At 50.2% G+C, this 26023-nt stretch overlaps 1 protein-coding gene across 8 annotated transcripts in view; it reads right to left on the reverse strand.

The window, feature by feature from the left end:
• Positions 1 to 8614: 8614 nt before the first annotated feature.
• The window catches only part of PLD1 (phospholipase D1), a 117092-nt gene continuing 99683 nt past the window's right edge, over positions 8615 to 26023 (reverse strand). For all 8 annotated transcript variants that reach the window (XM_080604224.1, XM_080604223.1, XM_080604221.1 and 5 more), the window contains 8 exons: positions 22294 to 22404; positions 21531 to 21619; positions 18760 to 18873; positions 18008 to 18057; positions 16736 to 16870; positions 14640 to 14793; positions 13990 to 14104; positions 8615 to 13545 (listed from right to left, as the gene is read on the reverse strand). In XM_080604224.1, the coding sequence (XP_080460350.1) occupies positions 13321 to 13545; positions 13990 to 14104; positions 14640 to 14793; positions 16736 to 16870; positions 18008 to 18057; positions 18760 to 18873; positions 21531 to 21619; positions 22294 to 22404 (993 nt within the window). In that variant the 3' untranslated portion in view covers positions 8615 to 13320. The remainder of the gene's footprint in view (positions 13546 to 13989; positions 14105 to 14639; positions 14794 to 16735; positions 16871 to 18007; positions 18058 to 18759; positions 18874 to 21530; positions 21620 to 22293; positions 22405 to 26023) is intronic.

Consider the following 26023-nt stretch of genomic DNA (forward strand, 5'->3'; position numbering starts at 1 on the left):
AAATGGCTTTAAAAAAAAAAAAAAGGTTTCTAGGTCCTGTCATAACAAGGAAAAGCTTAAAAAAGATAACCCAAATGTTCACTACAGGCAAGACATGCTGTGCTTTTATGAAATGGATGGAGAGTTTCAAAGACATCAGACATTCTGACTTGCTGAAACATCACCATCAGGGCTCCCCCAAATACCACCGCACCCTGTCAGAAAGGAGCCACCAAAGTCCATCCTTTACGTAAGAAGGTCTTCTGCAAAACAGGAGAGTGTCTTCAGGCTGCTGTCAGGCCCAGGAGATCCCACAGAGTTCAGGTGTTCGGACTGACAGGCCACAAGAGAAAGCTGCAGGCGGCCTTCAACGTCTGCTTTGTGGCCCTGTGAAGGCCTTTCCCAGCCTGCAGTATGGAAGAGCCTTCACTCCTACAAGTCCCGGCTGAAGTCATTAACACCACCTACAGACGGAAAAGTCTCCGAAGGGGTGAAGAACCAGCCAGGAGACCGGCCAGGATGGCCATGGCATCTCCTCACCACCGCCATGTGGCCTAGTGACTAATGCAGTTAATGCAGCCACAAACATGGCATGAAAGGATGGCTAATCCCTCAGGGCCTTGAAGATTACACCACCCCACCAAGAAATACCTCCAGAAAGCCACAAAGAAAGACAAACAGGACTCCAAACAATGACAGCAGGACAAAAAGTCCTTGAAATACAGGTGTCAGGTGATAACAGAGGGCAAAACCAAGACGAAGGTGGAAGGGTTCACCTAGCTATGCAGCAGCCCGCCGGTCAGCGCAGACCTGGAAATGAAGTGACAGCCAGGGTGAGAAAAGCAAGGCCAACACTTGGGTCAGCCCAGAGTTATACAGAACAAAAGAAAACGTGTCTATTTGAACAAGGTGATCTTAGTGCGTGATTTCTGAGAAATGGAACGGTACCAAAACATCAGGCAGGAAGTGAGGTGGTTTTGAAAATGAGTGTGTATGAAAGATGTGCTGCACACTCAGTGGAATGACTCCATCTTCAGTTCAGAGAGCAGGAAGGAGCGGGCTTGTCTCCACTGTGACAGGGGGAATCCCTGCACACATCTGAGCTCACAGCCTGGGCCTTACAAATGTGTTACCACAAGGAAGCCATCAGCTGAGAACTAGATAGCAGGAGGAAACTGGGGCACTGAGAAAAAGCCTTCACAAGGAAGGCAGATCAACACCAAACGACAAAGACATGGATGGCCCTATTTCCCCCGTGAATGAGTGCTGGAGTGGGAAGGAAGAGCTGGAATATTTCCTTTGAAATTCTGGCCCCTACAGGCTCAAAGCAGACAGCATATTAAAGGAGAGATTTTTAAAAGTGATGTTATATACTTAATTAATCTCCGGGTTTCAGAAGTTTGTGCTTCTCAGTTTGCAGCTCCTGGCACCGGCAGTACTGCAGTCTTTGAAAGCAGGCGGTGGTGAGTGGGGAGAAGCACACCACAGATGACAGCAACTGGAGAGAGATTTCTTTGTCCACACAGCCCAGGCACTGCTCCAGCTGTGCCCAGAACAACGCTCTGGAGAAGCGAGGCACCAAGTCATCAGGAGCTTCTCTATTCCTCTGTTTATAGAAAAGGTCAGGTCACATTTAATCTGCATTACTCAAGTTTCTGCTTTATCTGATACTTCTGCAGCTGATAGCAGAGTCTGGAGGTGGGACCATATCCTTGATACCAGTTATTAGCACGACATTTGTCTATATGCTGCACGGCTACTGGGGCTTTTCCAAACCGGCCTCTGCAACAGGAGCTAGCTGAAAGGCTTGGGGCAGTGGCAGAGGCAGGAGGGATCTTTGTGCCTCTATCTGTTGGATGAGATGAAGCCTGTTCTGATGGTAAGTGTCTCCCTCTCTGGTACCCATCAAAGGGGCCTGTAAAAATCAGTCACCATGAAGAAAGGTTGGAGAGGAGGCTGCAAGAGCATCTGGGGGAAACTGAGGGTATTTCCCCAACTGATTCACTCCCTGCCATCCGTTATACACCACTTGACTTTTAATAGCATATACACAATGCACTGAACACGGAGAAACATATCTGGAAGAGAAAGAGTCCTGAGTGCTGAAAATGTGCAATTTTCCTTACCTGGCATAAATGACAGCCCAGCACAAAATGAAGTCAAAGGTGTTCCTGTAAAACAACTGATACATCAATAAAATAAGCAGGTAACAATCTCCGCATGTGCCTTGACTGATGAAGGGGGAACGGACCAAATCCGCCGTGACGTGCAGGGTGACCGCTGAGGGCACAGATCCAGGCTGTCACAGTGAGGGGACACAGAGACGGATGAGGCAGAGCGAGACACAGCTAATGGTGATGTGAAGCCAAAACGGAGTGCAGTGGAGATAGTTTGAAGGTGCCAAGCTGGATTTGCTGGTGAGCAGCAGCATCAGAGGTCTCAGGGCAGGTGGTCAGTAGGTGAGGTGAGCCCACCGGCGAAATCCTCAAGCCTTAAGACAACAGCGAGCTGCATACACCGCCGTGGAGATAAACCCTTCCGATCTACAGCACCCCGCCAAGATGCGTGCTCTATGCAAAATATCTCCGGATTACTTCGCTGCTAAAGAAGATTTCAGTGCTTTACACAATAAATTAAGAAGGAAGGTAGACATATTCAAACAGAAAATCCACTATCCTCTACATAGGCAGGTGGTGGATTTGGTGATTTAAGAGCAATCATGCTCTCAGAAGCACCTCAATGACATACACAGCAAAGTATGAGTTTTGCAAGTGGCGTAGCTGACACAGGCTGTTTGCTGAAGGGGAATTAGGCTTTTCCTCTGCAAAAATGAGCATTGAGAGCTAGTCTGCCTGCTAGTCGATGGCACTTTGAATGCTAAAAACTCACATTGCTTTTGGAAAATAGGACTTGGGCTCCTGAAACACACAGGCTCTCTTTCAGCCTTTGTTTTCTGTCTCTAACATGATCTAGTGTAAGAGTCAAGACACAGCTGACCTAAAATTGCCTATTAAAGATAATGAAAAAACCTGTAAGACAACAGCTTTCTCCAGGCATGCAAAACAGCCGCACTCACCTTTACCAGTATTGCCTGTATGCCTGTATGTTTCAGGTTCTGACAGATTAAGGAATCTGGGAACATAACGAGCGCATCAGCCTAATACCAATGTTGAGATTAAACACAGTAAAACCAAGAAAAGCAACAACTGTTTAATCAGAGAGAAAGAAGCTTAGAGGGTGAAAATGGCATTACTTCATGTAGTGCTAGAAAATGTTCGCTTCGGTTTGATCAACAAGATGCTGGGCACCTGCTAACCCACCTGGACAGGGAAATGGCTGAAATCAGAAATCTAGCAAAAGGCTGTGTACCATTAAGACCTACATTAACTTCTTTTTGCAGACTTATAAGGAATGAAAGGAGAACGTGCTGTCCTGTGCAAGAGGCAGGGTTCTTCCAAGTGTGTGTTGCAGTGTTACTATGGCAAGGGGATAGAGCCAGTTCATTTTATTTATCTCATTATATTCAGCATTTTTGCAGATCCTGGAACCACATATCTATACATGACTTTTAGTTCTTATTTAAGAAGAGATAAGCAACTGAAGATCTTTGCCTTAGGGAAGCAAGTCTGAGAATACGATCCTTGGGAGGATTAAAGAAACCAAAGGTAAATTCAGAGGACTTGGAGATGCAGCAGATGTGATCTGCATGGTCGCAGGAGACTTGTGCCTCCACACCTCCCCTCAGTTACAGCCCTGCTGTAGCCCTACCAGCAGTAAAATATTGGAAATGTGGGTGACAGCTTAGATTACACACCGTCAGACACAGCCACTGTAATCCGCTGCCAGCTCCCTAAAAGGAAATCCTTAGCTAACAAATATGCTCCGGTCTTTTGAGCCGGCAGATAATGATCAGTGAATAAAATATATCTGGATCTCAGGTAAGCGTTTGACATCACGCCATGCACCAGACTGATCTCCTGAAAGAGCAGAGCCAAGCGGGAGGGCGGTTTGTGCCGGTGACGGTGCCCCAGCTCAGGGAGCAGGAGGCGGGTGGGTGAGTGCCGCACCGCTGTCCCTGGCGCTGCAGCCCCAGCTCTTCCTCTCCAGGAAGGTCAGCACGACCCCTGGGCTCTCTGCTCTTCTGTCTGCTGCTCCAGCCCCAGAATTTCATCTTCTCTGTATGCGAGGCATGTCCTTCATGTGACATGGCAACACACGGCTTTCCTACAGGGATTTGACAGTGGGCAGGAAAGTGATCAGTTTACTTGTATGTAGAAAAAAAATCCTGCACTTGAGGTTCTTGCCCATCATGAGGATGAATATCACCTCCATGTTTGCAGTCTGCTCTGCCCTATATAAGGCTGTCAGATTTCCAGGGCAGAGAAATGATGTGCTTCTGGGTCCCTGAGCATCGCAGGGTGCTGGGACCCGGCAAGGTGCTGCGGTGCAACTGCCTAACAGCTCTCCTGCTGCGGCTGCCGTCCCCACCAGTAATGTACTGGGAGCAAGTACTGGTCTGAGACTTGTTTCAGGACAGCAACCATGTGGACACTGACAACCGGATTTTGATTGTACTGGGGAAAAAAAAGTCTCTGAAGTCTCGGCTCGGGGAGACTGCTCCTGCCAAGGCATTTTAAGTAATATCTGCGTAAATCTTTCTCTTATGGTAAAAATAATAATAATGAAATGGCGAGACACAGAAAGTATACGGACACAGTGGAAACCAAATTTGGAATGATTTAGATGATTCAGGCTTTTTTAGGGTAATAAGTCACTAGCGCGGTTCAACACACTCGCGCGCAACCCAAGAGCTTGGAGCTGGCGTGTAGGCTTCAATGAATGATTCATTATTCTGCACACGCGCTGGCTCCTCAGCCACTCCAGCCTGTACCCATCTGGATCTCAGGAGAAATTCCTAGAGTGTGTAATTGTGCATAATGCGATCATCCTGCAGCAGGAAATAGGCTTGTAAGCATTCTCAGTCCGCACAACTGATGTCACGCAGATACGGCCTGCAAGAAAACACCGAGATACATATCGCAGCGAGCCGCCTGAGAGCTAACGCTGCCCCTCGGGAGCCACGTTTCCGACGGGGGGATGTATTTAGGGCCCAGGGGGCACGGCGGAGGCTGCGGGCGGGGGGCCGGGAGGCGCCGGGCTGCGGCCCCCGGGGGGCCGGGGCAGGCCCGGGGTGCGGCGCTGCGCGAGGCCGCGGCTGCGTTAGGCCGCAGCACCCCCTAGAGGCCAGCGGGGGCCCGGGCCTCGCTGAGGAGGGCCGGGGGGCTCTGCAAAGCTCCAGCCGTGCCTCCTCGGGCAGGTTTTAGCGTAATAAACGTGTTCGTCTTCATAAACAGCCTTCGACTGCCGCACTGGGCCGGGCTTGTGGCGACGCCTGCCTTCCTTTCCGGAGTTCCTCGCTTCCGCATCTGATATCAGCCAAAATGGGGCTTTTCCACACAAATAAAGACATTGCTATGCTTAAAATTAATCCCATATACAGCACCTACTTCATGTTTCTGAAGTTACACAGCTTTGTGTTCGATTTCATAAACCATCCATCTATTTGAAAGGGAAACATGTCTAAAACATGCAATCCTAAAACATAAAGAAACACCAAAATGTGAAGTCCCAAACCCATCTTTCAAGCGAAAATTAAAAGATGCTGGGCAATTACACCGAGTCCTCTCATGAAGATGCACTTTACATTGGTGCCAGGGACATACGACACTCGCGTTCCAGCCTGCAAGGCCTGGCTGGGGTCCCTCCATGTATGCCAGGCTGGTAGAGAACAAAATCAGGATGCCAACCCAGCAAAGAGAATATAAATACTTTTGTGTCTGTTTTGCGAGATAAACCAGAGGAATGCGATAAACACCAAAGGCAGCACAGCCGGAGCAGAGCAGGAGGGGGGCTGGAAGCTTGGTCTCCGGCTGGATGATAACTCAGTTCAGGAACCGTGACCTGGCGCAGGCGGCGAGGGGCGCAGACCCTCCCTGAGGGCTGGTGGGCAAGGGCTCGCCCTGCTCCCAGCTCCAGCACCCTGGGCAGGAGCTGGGGCCGGGGCTGGCTGCAGGCACCTGAGAAGCTGTGCCACAAGCAGCATTTGCAGGAGTGTAAGGGGAGGTACAAGGGCCTGGCAAGGCCAAACAAAGATGAAGACCCTGGAGGTGGGACAGCATCTGCCCAGATGGTGCAGAGCACCCTTGGGTGCCGAAGACCTGGTGCAGCCACGGACGTGGCCCTGGTGGTTCCTCCAGCTGAAGAGCTCTTGCCTGAGTTTCCCTTGTGCCCACACTGCCCTCGTCGCTGCGGGCAAGTGCTGCAGCCTCACCCAGGACCCTGAGCCCATCCACCCCGCAGGATCCGGCCCTCCTCACCCTTATCCAGCCACGCAGCTTGGCCCAGGGCAGCTCTCCCAGCACAGACACGCCGCAGGGAAAGGCCACGAGCAGCACGCCGCAGAGCTGCTGAGCAGCACGTGCCCCACTCCTCGCTTCCTCCGGGCACTGCTGAGCTCCAGATAACAGAAACCTGTGAGGCCCTGATAACGCTGTCTTCCCCTCCTTTGTCCTCAAGTGGTAACAGGATGTTTAATTATCGAGATCAGGCTGAATATGGAGAGATTATTCATCGCTGATCCTGGGTATAAGCTGTTTCCCTTGCAGAGTAATTTCTTCTTTTTTAAGAACTTTTTCCTCCCTCCTCTCTCCAACTTAATTTCCACCCCGGCCATGAGCCTCAGTAGAAAATCTTACCATAATCATTCCGAGCAATCAATCAGAGCAGTGGAACCAATTTTGAAACTGTCACTTTTAATTTTTCCAATAAAAAAAATTGAGCATTTCACTCAAGCTACTGTTGGGATTCAGGCTCTTAAAGCCTTTGCTCAACCGCATCAGTGCTTCAGAGATGTACTTGGGAATCTGAAGAGCTGGCACAATTGCAGAGAAACGAAAACAGATTGATTTTTAGCAGGGAGAAGAAACCTGTTTTTTTAGGTGCCTTTGGACCTGTCTGACAAAACCTTTTATTTCTTCCCTGCTTTCCTCCTCTACAAAAATAACTAAAAGGTGCTGGTGATTTCACACACGCAAAAGGCTGACACTAATCAAAAAGTTGACGACTTATTGAGAGCTCAGTGCATAAATACATGGCTAACAAGGGCCCAAATGGCAGACCTGCTTGGTGTGGGGGGCAGGATTTCTTCCTGTCCCTCTCTGGCTTGGGACATCTGCGGGCACGTTGGCCACAGAGGCTTACCTGTGGGGTGAGGCAGGAACGGTCTTGGCACAAGCGGCTAGAGAAAGCTGTCCTGGAAAGCGTGTGTCTATTAAACGTAGCGGTGATTGCTCTTTTTGTTCAAGGCATGTGTGGGCTGCATTTCTGCTCAGCGAGGAGCGATCACATTAGAGGCTTTGCGAGTCTTTCATCAAGCGAACTCTGTGGCTGTAGGGAAGTGAAAGGGAATTTTGCCGTTGCCCTCGGTGCAGGCAGTGCACCTGTGCCTCCCCTTCACAATTTATGCCAGCTGTACCCCGTAAGCTGCCTTTTGCCTGTATTTTAGTGGGCTAATGGATGGGGGGGGAAGTCATGCCCAGTGAAAACATGGCATGCCTACGTGTGTGAGAGAGAAAACAGCAAAAGCAGCAAACGGTGCCCAATTTTGTCTCTCCCTCACACCTGTGGGGCCCCGATGTCATGCTGGATCCTCGCCATAAAGCTGTATGAGCTCCTAAACCCCCTCGCTTCAAAGCTACGCCTGGTTTCAGGCCAATTGCATGCTGAGATAAGCACGGAGACAACACGGCTTTGTCGGTGGCTACTGCTAGCGCCGTGCCCGCAGTGTGGGCAGTGACTGCCGGGCCCAGCCCCATGCCTGCCTGCTGCCACCTACCTCCTCCTGCGGCCACCTCTCTCTACCTGCAAGACGTGGTGCGGGATGCAGCAAGCCAGCTGCGAGGCAGCAGCGGCTGCTGGAGCTGGTGGTGGCAGCAGCCGCCCTTCCCTCTTCACCAGCACGCCCCAGCTCCCCCGGCTTGGTTTATTGCATTTATCGAGGGTGCAGAACGGATCAGGGAGTTTTGAAGATGCAGAGAGCCCTTTGGCATTTGAAGAGGGAGAGGAAGCCTAAGCAACAGATAAGTTAATATGTTTTCAGTTTGCAGGAGAGCTTGGAAATGCCACCGATGCTTTATTCATCTCTTTTCCCCCTGGAGGTCAACAGTAATCTGCTTTTTCCTCTCTCAATGTTGAATTTCCTTTACTGAAAGTTAAAAGGGACAGTGGAAAGTTAATTCTATTTTGGAGACGGACTGTTTCTGTCTGTGCCTTTCATAATGCTTCTGGATTATTAAAACAGGATTATTTATTTACTTATTTCAAGAAGTCCAATTTTATTTCTGTGCTGTTCTACTTCAGTAATTTCTCTCTCCTGGAAAAACCCCAATGACTCTGTCCAGCCCTATTTTTATTTTTATTTTTTTTATTTTTTTTTCTGGGGACGCTGGGGCCTTTTCCCATCAGCTCTTGCTGCTCAGCAGCTGGGGCAGCAATGCCTGGCAAGGACAGAATTTGCCCCCCAGGCCAGATGTGGCCACATTCCCCAAACAAGCAGGAACGAGACTGCAGCCGAGTGTTTTGACACATGATGGTCTGTTGTATTTTCAGTCCGTTAATACACATTCATTTACCAAACACAAACCGAGTGGAAAGGAAAGCAATCATCAGCAGAAACAAGGGTACAAAACTCAATTCCAGCAGCCTTCACAGAAGGGATAGTCAGTGTTCACAACGGCACCACTGGAAGGCAGAGACGCACGGACACCTGCACTCACACCTGAAGTGGAAGCTCTCATTTTGGTGATTAGTTTTGCTAGAGACACAATTTAGAAAAACAATCCCAGAACTGTGACTTCTGGCACTTTTTCTCTTTTCCCGAGTGTCAGGAAAAAGGTAAGTTATTTAATTATTTACATCTAGGACACTTTATGAAAACTCAGTTGGAGACTAAAACCAGAATAATCACAAAGATTTGAAAATACAACAAGAAAGCAGGCAGGAAAAAAAAAAAAAGAAAAAAAGAAAACCAAAGAGGATCGTTGCATTCAGTGGTCTGATACACAGTTTCAGTGTGTGTTCCACTTGGATTTACCTTAATTCTACACGTTTAACTTGATACGCCGCCACGGCGTTATACTGCCATGGCGTTACGCTCCTGGTTTAAACCTCAGTTTTGCAAAGCTCCTGGTTTCAGCAGGATCTCAGCTGTGCGACAGGGACTGTCCATTCCAGCCAACGTGCAGCACGAGCGCCACAAAATGTGTGTGCATTCGAGTCTTGCGGCCACCCAAGAGATGCCAGCCTCTACCATCTACCCGGTTCGGAGGCCTCTTGCTCTCCTCGCCTCGGCCTCCAGCACATCCCACAGGCCGCGTCCCTCGTGCTGGGAAGGCAGAGCAGCAGCCCGGCAGCTGATGGAGGTGGACTCAGATTTGGGTCCTCCCACTGGGCAGGAGGAGAAGGAAGAGGCGTTCATCTAAAGGCCCGTTCGGACGGCTTTCCACGGTCCGTAAATGCAGCTGCTGTGCACGGATTACAAGCCCAGGGTGTCCCAGCTATGAGTGCACAGAGCAACTGTTACACCGAAATAACAGCGAACCAAGTCAGAGTTTGATTGTGCCTGGCTGTCTCCTTGGAAGGAGCAAAGATACCGTGACTTATTACCGTTAGCTAGGCAAAACCCACCCTGAGGTCCCCCCCAGGGCCAGCACCAGGATTGTGAAAATTGTTTTGTGAAACATGATCGAAAGAAATGAAAACGGAGTGTTTGGGGCTTAATCCAGCAAAGGCGACATCAGGTCGGGTGAACTCGGCGGTGGCTGCCCTGGGTGGGAAGCAGGTTTGCCGCAGCAGCGCCGGCCAGCTTGGGCTGCTCGCCTTCTGGTTGCGCTAAGCACTTCCACTGGAAAAAGCGACGTCCCACTGCAATGCCAACAGACACGTCCTGTGTTCGCGCTAGCTGAAAGGCACCTGCTTGGGATAAGAGCTGACAAATGCACTTGCTAGCCTGGGGACTCCGTTAGCACATCAGTCAGCTGCAAACAAGGTCAGGCCACGGAAGGCTGCCTCCATGCACGTCCAGCAGCAGCACGCTGAGGCTGAGACCAGGAGCTGAAGCACTCGAGTTCTCTGACAAATTAGTTTTAGTAAAGTCCTTAACATAGGATGACATTTATCCCTCAGTTTTAAACCATGCATCAGTTCTACAGTGAGACATTTATCCAGTCCAACATTTATACAACAGTATCTATATTTTAAAATACGAGAATATTTAAAAAAATTAAAAACGAAGATACAATACTGAGTGTGAGTTCCAGAAGTGGCATATATTAAGGAATAAATTAAAAAAAAAAAGAAGTGTTGTACTCAGGTTCAACTACAAAATAAAGCCGAAGCCTGGGAGAAACATCTCTCATTTCGTGCAGTTCTAAGGAATAAATGCCACAAGAAACAGTTTGTGTTTCCAGGCTTGCTAGTGCTTGAACCCACATCACTTGTTACAGTACTGTATGTCTGCGAGCCATCCTCTGCAGTCTGAAGGTACGAAAAGCAAAACCTCTCTGGCATTAAGGACTGCCAAGTAGTGATTGTTCAGGTGCAGAAATCAACTCTCTCGAGGTGTTAAAACTCACAGGCTTCTTAATATAAGAAACAGAACTCTTCCGGCTCTCTGAGGAGGGCAGCAGAGGACAGACGGGGCGCTGCCAGCTCTGAGCACGAGGGTGCAGAGCCGAGCATCCACTGGACATCGATCCAGTGCCATCAGCGGTCCAGGGCCCGCAGAGCCACACTCCATTAACACCACCCGAGTTACAAAGCCCCAGTAGTTTGCTGCCACCTTAAAAGACAATGTAAGTATAATTTAACAATTATAAGAAACTTCGCTAATATGGGGACGGGGACAATAAGAGCACTTAGAAGATGACAGGAGCCTCATACTGCAAGGTTCACGTGTATGGTGGCGGGGTTGAATGCTTCCTTTTCAACTATGACTACAGACCTGTGTGACTTAGAATGGTTCTGACAGGCTATAATTGTTTGAAGTTAGCAGCTTTGTTCAAACTAAACCAGCTAAAAACACATCAAGAGATAAAAGCTCTGAACTAGCATTGATGTGAAATAACAAGACACCTTTGATCTCCTCTGATTGCAAATGGTCGAGGCATGGCATATTGCTCTGGCTCTGCAGGGGGTGACCCCCAGGTTGATTTTTTTTTAAGGGAAAAAAATCAAGGGAATGTACTTATCTGCTAGCAGCATGCCGGCCAAAAGCATCAGTCCCTTGGATCAAAGATTATCACACAAACTGCTGCCCATGCACTCCCAACAGGCTAACCGGACCACAGATTCACCAAACAGAAAGGAGTAATTTGCAATTGCATCTACAAAACACAAGCATAAAAAAGTGGGAACTGTAGGAAGTGGCTAAAACTTGGGCTGCCTGGAGAAACGTCGGTGTGCGTTGCTTATGCAGGCGATGCAGCATGCAGAATTACCCGGTGCCTATTTAGGTTTCTGAAGGCAGAAAAGACAATCAGCTAAAATGTGGTGCCAGCTACGTTTTGAAGACAGCTGGGTGACCAGTGTGGTTCCTCTCCAGTTAAAAACAGGTGAGACTGTTGGCAGAGTCAAAATAGAAAAAAGAAACTTGATTATGAACTGAATTAAATGGCAGATCAGCTGGGCTTTTGACTGAGGAGGGCTGGGCACCCGTAGGAACACAGGTCAGACCTCAACCAAGCCCCGCTAGCGAAGGCAGTCCTTGGCTGCACACACGGCAGAGGAGCTCAGCTCCCACTTCTGCAGATCAGGCTCCCGTTAGGCATTCCTAGCAGCCTGCTCTCTTAGTGTTTGACGTGGCGCCGCTGGGGAGCGCCTCTCCCAGCACCACAGCTGGTGCTGAACATGAAACTGGGAGGCGCAGCTCACTGTGGGACGGAGGACGGCGCAAAGGCCCAGGGTGGCACCCACCAAGCCACGTCCTGGCCCAAGACAGTAGTGTTTTGCCAAGGGATGCCTAATAAAATCGCTGCTTCGCTATACTGTGAGGTGCAAAAAAGCTTGGAAACGGAGTTCCACCTGTATTGAGGAGACATCCTGCATGACCAGGCTCAAGATTGTGGCTGGTGTATTAACAAAGTAGATCAGAGACGAGGTTTTGCTAAATGCTCCCCTTCCCCTTGCCTTCACCCAGTCTGCAAAGTGATGTGTCAGCTCAGGGTGAGCACAGCCGGCCTGAGGCTTCACCTCTAGCTCAGCGGCCTTTCCCTTCTTTTAAATGGCGAGGGAAAGGAACGGAAAGAGAAGCCTACCTGGGTAATATACAAACGCATGAGTAAAGGGCCCAGAGCACAGAGCTTAGCATGGCCCACGGTGGCTTTTGAGCCTCTGTTCCCTATCACACTCAGCGCCTTGTCCTCCTTCAGCTCCAGAGATCTACGACTTTTAGTTTAAAACTTGGTTCTCTCTTGAAGAAAGCCTTCAGGCACAGTTTATACAAACCGATGTGCTGCATTTCTGTAAAGGCCAGAAAATGCCACTGACTTCCAGCACCTTCAGCTAGCTCCAGTGAGGCTGCCCTTTGCCAAGGCCTACACGGTGCCATGCTACGTGTAAGACATGCTGATTGCTCTAGCGGTAGTAAAAAAAAACAGTATTTTCTCCCCACCTAGAGGGGAGCAGAGACCAAAATACTGATTCTGATAAAAGATTGCTCGTTATGTTTCCATCTAAGCAATGAAATGTCTGTGCTTGGCAAGCTGAGATGGTCGGACAGCCCCCGGCAGCGCTTCGTGGCGAGCTGCACGAGGGCTCGGACAGCGTACGAGGCGAGGTGAGGGGCTCCGGCGAGCCGATGCACGGGTACCTGAAAGCCTGAGAAAGCACACGCAGCCCACGACTCCTGCGCAGCCACAGCACGATCACGGAACGTACGCAACCACAGTACACAGCTGGCAGTGGTAACAACAGCAGTTAGGATTTGGTTCCTATCCCAGGAAGTGGCCTGCATCCTTAAGGTGCTCGGAACGTGTCTTAGAAGTAACTCCTTCAGACAAGAAACTTCTTTTTTTTGCCATAATTTCCAAGTCTTTCCCCTCTTCTCCTTTGCTAGTGTTGATTTGCTTGCAGTTCCTCCACCAAAATCCTTCAGAAAGGCACATTAGCTTGGTGGAGGTCTTTTTTTGCCGCCCTTCGCAATGAACAGCTTTCAGAAATCACATATTGTTCATCAACTTGTCTCTAAAGAACCAGACTTGAAAATGTAAAGCAGTCTACATCTTCTTAAGTCCACACCTCCATGGGTACCATGGACTCCTTTGTTCCGACGGAGGGAAGCAAGTACTCTTCCTCCAGGAAGCGGAAGGGGAATTGCACTAGAAACCCACGGATCTTTTTTAATTCTTCTGCTGCTTTTGCAGGATCATCATTTGCTAATTTTGGTTTGTTGATGAAGTCACGCAGCTGGGCTAAATTATTCACCTGGTCACTGGGCAGGCATCGAAACACCTGAGCGAAACAGAAAGAAGGGACAGGTCAGCGCAGGGCAAACACCGCGACGTGGGCTTTCCAAAAGAAACCAAAACATCCAACAAATATTTGCCCGGATGGGAGCAACTAAATTAACAGCCTGGAGAGCGAGGAGGGACAAGGTGCATCTGTGGTACGGCTGCCGTCTGTGGCATGGTTGGAGCATGCAGAGAGGAAAGCCCAGGGCTTTCTCTGATCACTGCGAAAGGTCATTAAAAACCAGAAGTAAAAATTGTTTTGACTCCAGTTACGCTATGGCCAGCTAGAAGTAAGGAAGTACACCCGGGTGATGCGAGGATGCACGCAGCCCAGTTTCTTGTTCCCAGCTACTGCATTTCACTGACCCTACTTGTTCATTTGACCCACCCCAGGAGCCGGACCTGCTGCCCTGGCCCTCCCGGCTGCGAGGGGACAAGGCGTCACCTTATCGAAGATGGTGGCGTTGCGAGCTGCTGTGGAGATCCACACCTCCTTGAAGAATCTCTCACAGACGGGATCCTGGTGGTCTGGATTGAGATCAGAGCCGCCGAGGACAACCCTGAGAAGAGAAGAGGAAGGGACTGATGCCTGCCCAAGCCAAAGCTCCGGGCGCTCCCTGTCTTGAGACATGCCCAGAAAGGAAAAGTGTCCTCAGCCTTAACGCTGCCTGATTTTCTCCTTTCTTTCTGTGCAGATGGGAAACAGGGGAAGGGGGGGAGGAGGAAAAGGTCTTAATGAAAAACCGGCTGTGTTGTCAGCCAGATGGTCGCTCTGAGTGAACAAACTTCCATTACGAAGAGACACCACCACCCAAAATTGAGGCAGTGTGAAAACAGGATCTGGAGGCAAAACATCACTGTCTTGTTTAGGAGCGCTCCCAGAGAAATCCCTGAGCAAAACGATTTGTAAGTCAAACTGCCGAGCCAAGGACGGGAACGGCAGGAGAAAGCCTAGCTCTAGGAACGCAGCAGCAGAACACTAGGTTAGATCCCAGCCCAGTGATGCTACAGCACAGACAGCAGCAGCCCCCTTGGTTTTAAAGGCTTCGGCCAGGCGTGAGCCTGAGCGCGCCCTGGCTGCTGCCCACGCCCCACCTGAAGCAGCGCAGCCGCAGGGACTGGGCGAACTTCCCGGCGCTGTACTCCTCCCCGTCCATCACCGAGGGCACGGTCTCGGTGTCCTGCACGATGATGGCCATTTCGCTGTCCCGCTTGCCCAGCATGCTGCGGTCGTTGATGTTGGCAGAGCCTGGTGGTGGGGAACAACCGACGGTGACACCCCAGCGCCATGTGAGACCCCCCCACTGCCCCGCAGCACCCGCACCCTTCGTCTCCATGGGGGCACAGCTGTGGCTCCGCTACCTACCATTAACCCGCTGCCAGCCTAATTTTTAGCTGCTTTCCCACCCCAGCACTCCTGATGTAAGCGATAAAGCACAAAGACAGCACCAAGGTTACAGCCCCTCCCGTGCCAGGCAAAGGTGGAGGGCTGGACTGAGTGAATTCCACTTATTTTTGAGAGGAGAGAAAAACTGACACAACTGCTTCATGAGTGTCACCTACATCACACTGCTCAGCGCCACGGTTCAGGCTGCACAGGGCAGGAGCTCTGGGAGTAAGGGATGCCAGAGCTCACCCCGACCCGAGGGCTTCCTTACTGAAACAGGACGCGGGGAAAGGCAAGACCACATTTTTGCAGGCTTCAAGCTTGGAAGAAGGTTAAATCACAGCCAAGACAGAGCCAAAATTTTCAAAAGCTGAGTTTCTCTGTAACTTCCCGGATGCTTTTGCTGAAGGACGTCGCAGCTTGCAAAGGTCTGGGTTTGGATGACAAGTTCACTGATGCACAAGGGCTCTCTGGGTAAATACCCTCGCCTTTAGTGATGTAACGAGGGGAAGTTTGCCATTTGCATTTGGAAGGCAGGAATTTTGGGGGATTTGAGAGCTTAGTCACTGCCAGTGCAGTAAAGCACCAGCAGTCAGGGGCCTGGAAGCCCCTCTGCCTCTCCAAGGCAGGAGCCAGCAGGTCAGTAACCCACGGAAATGACCCAACAACAAAAAACGTCCGGACACGGCCTTGAACTCCGCAAGAGCCCCCAGACACCGGTCAGCCATTTGGCCTTCCCTGCGACTGAGCGTTCTCACGGGGAGTTAACACTGCCAGAAGAAACACCAGCCAAGCTCCCTCAGTGCTCTAACCTCCTGACAGCCTCTCCTGAACTTTATTTCCATGCACCTCCATCTCTTTTTTAGGTGTAAGTGCAGTCTCACCAGCTCCCCATCACCTCACCAGATGGCACGGATATACGTGTGGTAAAAAAATGCAGCCCGCAGGCCTGGAGAACAGAAGGAAGGAGCTGTCTCAGGCCCCTGGGCCATCACGCTCACAACAACATTGCTCCTGCTCCAGGAACAAAACCACCCCCAGGATGCTGGGCGTTCCAGAGACGTGAGCTGACCCCTGGGAGGGTAACAGCGGAGCAAACCTAAGCACGAGTCATCCGAGACAAGGGCTGAGCTGCTGCTTTGAGTGAGGGGAGCATTTCAACTCTTGCAAAATCTGGTGTGGAATTGTTCTCTGGCAAAGTTCTCGTTGCTGAGATAACAGATCGGAAAGGGTTCTGTTAAAGAAACAGACTCAAATTCTGCTTTTCTATTGCAATGTGCAATTTGGAGCCCAAGGTCTCCTGTCTTTGCTTCCTGGTCTCATAATAAATATGGTAACAGAGACACGAAATGATAGCTATTACTTGTTAGAACCTATTTCCCCATTCTTAGGAAACGGAGCTGATAAATGACACATGTTGTCCAAACCGTCCAAATTTCACGGCACATTCTGTTCTTTAAGGAACAGATGACAAGTCTCACAAGTCTTCCTGCTAGAGCAGAGTTTGATACAAGACAGATGGACAATATTCCCTGCACTGGGATTCTCTTAACTGCTACACGGGGATTTAAAGCCATTCTAGAAAAACAAATTAAACGACAGCTTTCCAAATCCTTTTCTCCCTCCTACCTACCACCCTCCTGATGAATTTATGAGTTTGTTTTTTAACAGTAAAATGTTTCACAAGAAAGAACTCACAACACAGGAAAGCACACAGCATCGCAGCCCACGCCGGGCACGTGGCTAAGGGAAAAACCCCGGTGGATGGAGTGGTACCAGGCCCTCCCGCAAGCGCCCCGCTCACCGATTATGACCGTGTTGTCATCAGCAATAAGCAGCTTGCTGTGAACGTAGATGAGCTCAGTGACCAGTTTTCCTTCCAACTCTGCATATGTTCGGAGTCCACAGAATGAAATGTAGTTGATCCACTTATCTCCAACTGCGAACGAAGAGAGAACAAAACCAATGGGACGTGAGAGGGGGAAGGAGAGCAGAAAAAGATCCTCTTGATGTAAAGCCCTGTTTGAACAGCACACATTAATTCTAGCAATTTGCGTTACAAAAACACATAAGCAGGTATTGGAAGTATGTTTGTTTAAAAATAGACTTTCAAAAACACCTGTGGGCTCTCTGATCTGCTGCCTGCTCAGATACACCACTTTGGTGAGAAGTAACCCAAGCCTCCCTCATGCAGCACGCAAGTACTCCCAACTGATACGAGCACCTTAAAATAACTGGACTCTGCGACTGTTTTTCTGCAGGGCCTGCAGAAAGGAGGTTATAAGCAGGTGTTTTGCCCACGCACAGTATGGAAAATATGTCCTCGTGTAATTGTCTGCAGTGCGGATTTACACAAAGCACCAGAACTAACGAGCATTACGGATGCCTCTTGCATTTGCGATACCCGTTTTTCACGGTGCCGATTCCCACCAGAGCACATCCAGGCGGGTGCCCTTGGAGGAAACGGACGGAAAGCAGAGCTCTGCAGGCAGGTCCGTCCTCGGCAAAACCAGGCCGGGATGTGCCGGGGCAGGGTACAGCTGTGGGCTCGCCGCTCCCAGCAGTGTGGCCCAGCTCAGGACGTTTTCCAAATAACAGGATCCTGAGCAGCTGCAACTGCGCCGTGCTCCTCCCTGGGGTCATTCCCTCCTCCGGATCGGGGCTGCGTCCAAATACAAGGTCTGAAAGCCAGCCAAGGCTCACACGACCTAAGGAACCTCTGCGCTGGGGTGCTGCAGAGGCTGAGGTCGCTCGCCAGCTCATCATGTGCAGTGCTGCCCACCAGCGTGATGCCTCAACCCAAACCCGACCCCTCAGCTACAACTAGCATGCATTTTACTAGCAGTAAAAAGAACAAGCTGTGCCCAGCCAGGAGCTACAGATAGGGCCTTGCTGCCCAATTTATATTTTGCAGGAGGCAGGGAAGCTTTCAGGGAGCCTCTCCCCATCACTTGGGGTTGCAGCGCTCCCGGCTGCTGCAGGTTACCGAATGCTGCAACTGGAGGATCCCAGCTACGGATGCCTCTATCCAACAGCAGCAGCCTATGACCATAACAGAGAGGAATGCAGCTCTTACCCTCTGCTTTCAGCTGGCCCAGGATCGAGTTTTCTCCTCGGCACATGGTCCTGGAAAGAAGGTAGGCAGCCGTGAGCGCCACTGTGTCTAGAGGCAATGGCATATGCTGAAGCAGAACCCAGGGAGGTAAATTGCAAACACAGATGCTTTTTAAATACCCCATGCAAGCAGAAGAAACATGGTGCTTACAGAGCGCACATTCCTTCCATACAAATGGTAATGTATCAAGGACTGCTCATTTCCTAAAAGAGTTGGTACCATCAGTGTATGAACTGGGAAGCACTTCTGCCTTCTGAAGCAGGGCTGCTACAGTCTGAGCCGCAGGGCTGGGTGTGAGGGGACCTCAAAAAAAACAAACCATGCAGAATGTCTGCAAAATGCATGGAGTTTGTGTGAGTACGGCTGGTCTGAAAAAGCCACAGCCAATATCTCATTAAAAAAATAAAAAATAAAAGAGCTGAAGCCCTGGGGAGGAACCACAGTAGAAGTTGCTTATAGGAGAGCAAGAGCATTGGGCGGGAGGGTGGAGACCTCAAAGGTGAAAAAACTGTTTTCATGAGCAGAAAGGAAAAGAAATGTGTTTTACAGCACCACAGTGCATGCAGGGAGCAGCTACTGGGTCAGGAATTGGGGTTTTGTGTAGGGGTAGAGGGGAGCCTGCAATACTGGGGCGAGCAACGTGCTGTCCACATCATGCAGAAGGGACTGGGGGGGGTCTCTGGCGGCCCCACCACCGCAGGCAGCGTGCGTACCTGTAGTTGAAGTGCATGATGGCCTGCAGCGCGTTGCCCCCTCCAGTCGAGATGTCGCCTTCAAAGCCAGGCAGCAGCGGGATCACCACGTACACTCGGAAACGCTTGTTTTCCCTGAAGGGACAGTTTGGGGAAAATGTTAGCCTGCAAATTTTACCGCTTGGTCTCGCTTTCTCTGTGTTGACTGGCTTGGTTTCTGTCCAAGGCTACTAGAGAAATTGTAAGGGAGCAAAGCGTGAAACGCATTTCCAGGTTTGGGGCTTCATCACCTGACAAAGATAACGCACATTTCAGACAACGGGACAGACACGCTAATTATTTTGCAGATTGTGCCTGCCACTGGGAAAGTTCATCCGAGCACCCCAACGGCTGGGCCTCACCGCTACTGGCGCAGCCTGGCGCCCGGCAGCGGAGACCCCACAGCTACGACAGGCAGGAAGCCAACACCTGACCCAAAGTGCCCGCTCCATGCTGGCTTTTAGGTGTCAGGAACACTGTCAGGTGTCAGGAACACCAGAAGAGTTTCGGTGGGTGCTGGCAGAGGGGCTGCAGACCACGCTGCGGCCTGGTTGCGCGGCTCCGCACCCACGGAGGCCTGGTGGAGGCCGCCAGGTGGCGAGCAGGGCCCGCCGGGCGCTCCCCCAGCCTGCCCTGCCTGCGGCCTCCGACGATAGAGAATTTTATTTCATTTCTCCAGCACCTCCCCGCAGCTGTGCGGCGTCCCGCAAGCAGGCCTTCGTTTGGCAGCGCACCTCGGGCCCAGGCGAGGCGGCCTTACCCGCACAAATGGCTGTGGGTCTGAGGCTGTCTGTACTGCGAGGGCGATACAGCGACAAAAGCCTTCTGCACAAAGCTGCTTGTTTGTCTAAGCACCATGTTTATTAAAGAAATTAAAGATCCACCCATAAAAAAGGGAGGAAGCCCAGAAAAGAATGTTATTAATTGCATCATTACAAAATATTTAGTCTAGAAGAGGAAGAAAAGTACAAGCTTGGCTAAAAAACTTACTGCAGCATTAAGCACCTGTGGGTCACCTACGCCACTTTCCCCTGGCAGTTTGGAAGTTGTGCATCTCATACAAAATGTTTAGGACTGCCTTTACTTTTAACCTTTGGCAATGCCAAGCACTTGGGAGCGTGCACAGTATTTGGTGAGGAATCACCAACATTAATTCGGCACGGTGTTGGCATAAAATTGGAACAATAAAGAAGTGAATTGAGCCTTGCATCTGAAAATGTGTCACTGAAGAATCTGCACAATCCCCTTTTTTATTAGGCTTTCTGACTTCTGGACAGAATGATTCCCTGCGCAGAAACCTTATATAAGAGGAAAATCTTCTCAGATTACCTGAGGAATTTGCTGCTACCTCAGCAGCATTGTTAAAAACAATTGCTGAAAAAGGCCTGTGGCAATCCACTCCCACAGGCACAAAATCCAGAGTGGTTTCCATCCAGGGGGACACCAAAGTGCACGGAGCTGCTCTCTGGACCGACCCACCCTGATGCCTGGTCAGACCATGGTTACGGGACTAGCTTCCTACTGCACTGCTCCCACTGCTTCACAACTTGCCCAGCACTGGCACGACTCCTCACTTACCCTGGGTGAGGAAATCCACCTTCATCCTGAGCTTGCTTCAATTATTTGGGCTGTGCATTGCTGCTCAGGGATCGCAGGCAACTCCACCCTGTCGTTAGTGGCATAGCAGATAACACCCATGCTCTGCCAGTCTGAACAGTGCTTATCCTCGCACAGCACCTCTGAATAAAGCCTGTCTCATTGCATTCGTGTGGCCTTACAGATGCTACCGCGGTGTTTCAGAGGCAGGAGCTGCTGTCTGTCTGGGGGTGGCCTCTTTTACCCGAGTGGGACTTTCCAAGCGCAAGCACCAAAGAGAGTGAAATCTCTGAGACTCCAGAGAGCACCTCCGAGAACGCAGGCCCCGCAGAGCTCTGCACAGCTACATGGAAAAAACAATCATTGCACGGCACAGCAGCATGTGAGAGGTAAAAGAAAGCAGTTCAGGGAGCTTTCTCTGTATCAGCCCAGCAAGACCAGGACACAGTTTTAGACTATGACACACATATATCTTAAAGACAGGCTCCAGACGAGCAACCTTAAGCAAGGTGGTCCGGGATCAAAGCGACGACAAGCCACTGCCTGTGGTATTCACTTCAGCACGGGGTTAGGCATTCTCATGCAACAGGAGTGCCTAACACGCAGCTGGGTTTGATCCATCCAGGAACAAGCTGCAGTCCCCTTGCAGTGGCTGCAGGTTGTAAATATCCTCCAGCACTTACCAGAAGAAGTGGTTCCAACAACAGCTGAACCCTGCAGTAAAACCCTAGACATGTGTTTGTTTCCCCAATTTAAAAGCAATCTTCTCTACAGATAATTTAAGTAAGTGGCACATCCCACACGTCCCAGTTCAACCTCCTCATCCACTAACTTGCCCTACCATACGGGCCAAGGCTGGTTTGCTCTGCAGCAAAGGTGTGACCTTTGCAGAGCATGAACGACTTGCTTTTCAAACAAGTTACATCGCTCAAAACACATATGCTTCAGGGTAGGTCAAAAACCAAAACCTTCCTGGTAGCACGGTAGCACAGAAACCACTGAAGAATCTCACTGCTGCAAAAGCAAGTAGATGTCTGCCCACACAGGTTGTGTGTTGGAAAAACTATTGTAGTGTGGTGTCCATTAAGATGTTATTTTGAACCACACTGCGTAAATGCATCCGGCAGACTTTCATTGTGTTGTTAAGACGAGGTTACCTGTGCGCTTTAAGAATCCTCTGAGCAATTGCATCGCCGACCTTGTTCCAGACAACTTTGTCATCAGCACAGCTAATAAAGAACTGGTTCTGCAGGAAAAACAAGCAAAACTACTGTCACAGAATACCAGAGATGCACAAAATAAATATTTGCATACTTTCAGACAAAGAGCAACTAAAGATCGCTGTGTTTTGTGTGTTGTCTGAACGGATGCTTTTTTTTTTTTTTAATTAGATGATGTGTGTGTCTGTGCTTGCTTGGGGAATGAATTGGTCCTTATTGATCGCTCTGTTCAGACAGTTCATACAAAGAGCAACTTAACAACAGGATAATAAAAAAAATCAGAAAAGAGGAGAATCCGTGTCTCTGGTCAGCCAAGGCTGAGAGTCTCTCCAACACAGGAGACTCCAGGCTGCAGGGATGCAGCCTCATGCGTGGGGGCTTGGGGTGTGCACGGGGGCCATGGAGGGGGCAGGAAGACTGCTGCACAGGCCACAGAAGTTGCTGGCAGCTTTGCGAAGAGGTTCATAAAGGAGAGGTGTGCTTTCCCACCCTATAGTCAGAAGGCTGCCAGGGTACACACATCAGCTTTGTCTGAAGTTGGTGGAAGCAGTCCCAAAAATTCACAGCACATTCTGTATTAATATCCACAGGTCTCAAAATTCAGAGAAGACCAACCCTCAAAAGAAGTACCACCCTCCTGGTGGCTGCAAGCCCTGCTCAGAGCGTCAGGATCCTGCTGCTTTCCCTCCTTTCCACTCACCTCTATGTAGATGTAGTGCTTGCTGTTCTCTATCACGCTGATGTAAGCGTTGTGGATGGACTCCTCGTGGTATTTAATGCCGGCCGACCAGTCAGCAGCAGAACGGATCACCTGGAAAGCAAGAGACTGACACTTTTGCCTCAGCCCCATGCAGGACGGCACAGCATTGCAACTGAATTATTTCAGAGGCATTGCTGCCTCTCAGGATCTCACTAAATAAGGCAATATGTGCAACATTCACCATTTGTAATAACCAAAAAGGAAGCTTAAAAACAGAATTAATGTTTAATAATGTCTGGATAGAAACAAAAGTGCACTGTCATGTTGCTGCTTTGTTCCTCTCTCCCAACAAAGCAGCTCTACACGAATTAGAAGTAGCCCAGAAGACCTGCTCTTGCTTAAGGTCTTACAATAAGCTGTTTTAAAAACAATCTGAATTTCCAAGCTTTAGGGGTGCATATCTGATCGGTGACCTCTCCTCTGCAGCTATTTTTAAAGCTGAGGTCTCCAGCTGGGTCAAAGCCTTTTCCTACAGTAATAATTCCTAACAATAATGTACATAATTATTCAGCCAGCTTGATAATGCTGACCACATCTTTGTCGCGTGCACCTGAGGTCATTTATTTCTCCTACACAATTCTTGCAACAGCCACCCACTTTGCGACGATACGACTTCGAACATTCATAGCAGTCCAACTGCCCAACCTGACTTATTTATTTGTGCTGGAAATCCCCTTCTAAAGCGGATCCTGCAAGGTCCCCAGGGCACGTTCTCCCCCTGCAATAGCACCAGCACCAACCCAACGTGAGCCAGCTCATCTGCTCGTGCCCTCGGCCGCGTCCAGCAGCCTGGTGGCAGCCCGAGCCCCCTGCCACCACAGCTGCCTCCGGCGCAGCGCAACCAGCAGTGAGGGCATGCCCCGAGCGACGGTCTCCAAGATGAACACATCGTTTTTAATTACGTGTCGGTAGTGCTCAGGGACAGTAATTAGTCTTGATTAGCCTCAGTCTTTAAATGTTGTCAAGATAAAAACGTGGAAACGATAGCCTTAAAATATCGCAAAACTGCCATCAGAGCAGCACAGCAGTTCATTCATACGCAGGACAAGATCCAAACAGCGTGGAACTGTGAAATGTGTGAGCATGTGAAAAAAAAAACAAAACAAAACAAACACTGTCCTTTTCTGGGGCTCAGCCTCATTTTTTCCTGGAAATCCCTCCGGCAGATTTCTTTTCCTTCCCCACGTCCAGCTCCAGCTTTGGGTTTGCTCCGTATTACCATCCCTTTCTGACACCTTCGCCTGGAGCCCTGCTATTACTTTGTGGTCGCCATCCACCACCAAAGGTGTGCTGCTGGCTGTAGCCCAGCTGAGGGCCTTCGGGGGGCAATTAATTTCCCTAACAGCTGGGGCAGCAACCCAGCAGGGAAGGCTGGGCACTGCCAACCCCTCACCCCAAGCACCACAGCAGAGTCAGTGCAGCTTCATCTCTCACTCCTGGAGACCCGTCCTTTCCAGACGGAGTACTTTAAATGAACTGCTTTAAACCTACGCTGCTTTGCTCAGGAGAAAACGTCGTGAGCTACTCGCAGCCCCGCCACCAAGAGCTCCGTTCTCCTTCCTCTCCCCTCACCGACGTCTCACACAGCAGTGCCAAGTGCTGTGCCAGGTTTGTCATCTCCAGCTCCTCTAACTGACACAAGAGTAATAAATTTTCAGCTTGCTCTGGGCTAAATCATAAATCCTGGACAATGCAAGCTCTCCCGCAGACTTCAAAGAGGTGTGGTGGGCTTTGGTCATGGACAGGGCACTAAATCTTCACTGCACTTACATCACGAGCTGGATATTGCCTCACCGCGCCACATCTTCTGCAGCGCTATCTTTGGCTGATAACTGCAAGCGCTGGAATGGAAATAGAGAAGGGAACAAACTGGCACTGCCTTTGGCAGCAGGCCTTTTGAGTCTTGCAAAACCCGTGTGCAATCGCAGCGTTACTGTGAGCAAAGCCCCAAAGTTCAGACGCGAGAGGATGACGGATTGTGCCCGAGCTCCCAGCCCACACCTCCACGGCGCAGCCCACGCGCTCTGCTCAGCCCCTCTGCCCACGCGGGAGCTCTGCCAGCACTGATCCTGCCATCCCTGCCTTCTAAAAACCCTCCCTAAAATGCACTTTCCTGCTCCTCTCTGCAAAGGAGAGCAAAGCCAGATGGTACAACGAGGTCAGAGACTGTTGACGACAGGTCAGCGGCGCAGTCCAGCAGTACCAGTGCAATCCCCACAGATCCTTTGTGTTTTCTCTGCCTCTGATCTGCCCACAATTGAAGACAGATTTGCAGACAGGCTCAGAAACAAGAAAACCCTCAGCCAGATATTCTACAGTCACCCCACACCCAGGGACACTCGGGGCAGTAACTTCTGCTCTGACATTTGCCTGTACAGCCCCTACCCAGCACCAAGGCAGGATAACGTGGGCTTGGCTGGTGTCTGAACAAAGGATTCAATATCAGGACCCTGAGGGGTCTCTAAAAGCTGCAACGGGGCATAAATTATAAATGAGCGAGGTGGTTTCAAATTAATAATTCACAAGACAAACCTGCTCTCTTTTCTCTATTTGCAGCATCAGTGAGAGCAGCCCGTAATTTCCTGGAACTGCCAGTTACTTGCCATGCCCCAAAACGTCGCGACGAGGCTGCACATCACCAGGCAGCGCTAGCACCCAGGGCAGGCAGCAGTCACCGTGTTGGCACTGGGGGCCCGATGCACATCTCCTCCTCCTCCACCACGGGCTGATGCGCTCAGCCAGCAGCCCTGAGGCACGGGGCCCAAGGAAAGTCGGAGCTGGGGCTGTGCTCAGGGTGGTTTCTCCTCTGGGAGCTGCCTCCAGCTTTGCAATCAGCAGAGCCTAACTTTGGGGCCCATCATTTAAAAGCTGAGGCTTATCTTGAGGTTCGAACATGTGCTCTGGGGAAACAAGCCCCCTTGCTTCCGTGAGAGCCAAGTTTCCAAAGAAGCTGGTGTCACGGACACAGCCGGGGAGGTATTGCAGCCACAGAGAAGCATGATGATGCCTGGAGTGAGACCATTTCTCAACAAGCTGCAAACGTTGTTTTGGCATTTGATGTAAAATGCTCAAACCCGTTTGCATGAGACAAGGATGACACACACTCCCGTGCTGGCCACCCCTCACACCACGTGGCGAGGCACAGACAATGCCCTGGCAGCCCACAGACTCAGAAAAATGCATCTTGTTACACCAAGCTTCCCCAAGCGCTGCTGTCATCTGGGCGGACGACTCCTTACGAACAGCAGAGGCATGCATTTTTCCTGGTTTTGGTCTAAGCCATTTTATTTCATGCATCTCTTGTCCACAGAGGCACCCTATTGCCTTGCTGCTTCAGCGTAACTGTTTTGGCTTTCTGTTCCTCAACAAGTTTCTGCTGGTTAACGCTTGTATTCAATATTTGCACCAAAAATAGCTAACAGCTTTTAAATACAGCTCTTTGCAATCCTGACTGTGAGGATGACTGTCAGAAACAAGACTGGGCTGAGTGTGCAGAGGACCCATAGGACTTAGCGGCTACATAACAAAATGCAGATGAAGTTCAACATAGAAAGCAACAGCCATGAGACTCCTCTTAATCCTTGGCTTTAACTGACCCATCAGGACAAGGCATTGGGAGCCTGGCAGACATCTCTGAGAAAATCTGGGATAAGCACTCAGTGGCCAGCCC

The sequence above is a fragment of the Anser brachyrhynchus genome (assembly GCF_964034855.1).
Source record: "Anser brachyrhynchus genome assembly, chromosome: 9".
In the NCBI taxonomy this organism is placed as follows: domain Eukaryota; kingdom Metazoa; phylum Chordata; class Aves; order Anseriformes; family Anatidae; genus Anser; species Anser brachyrhynchus.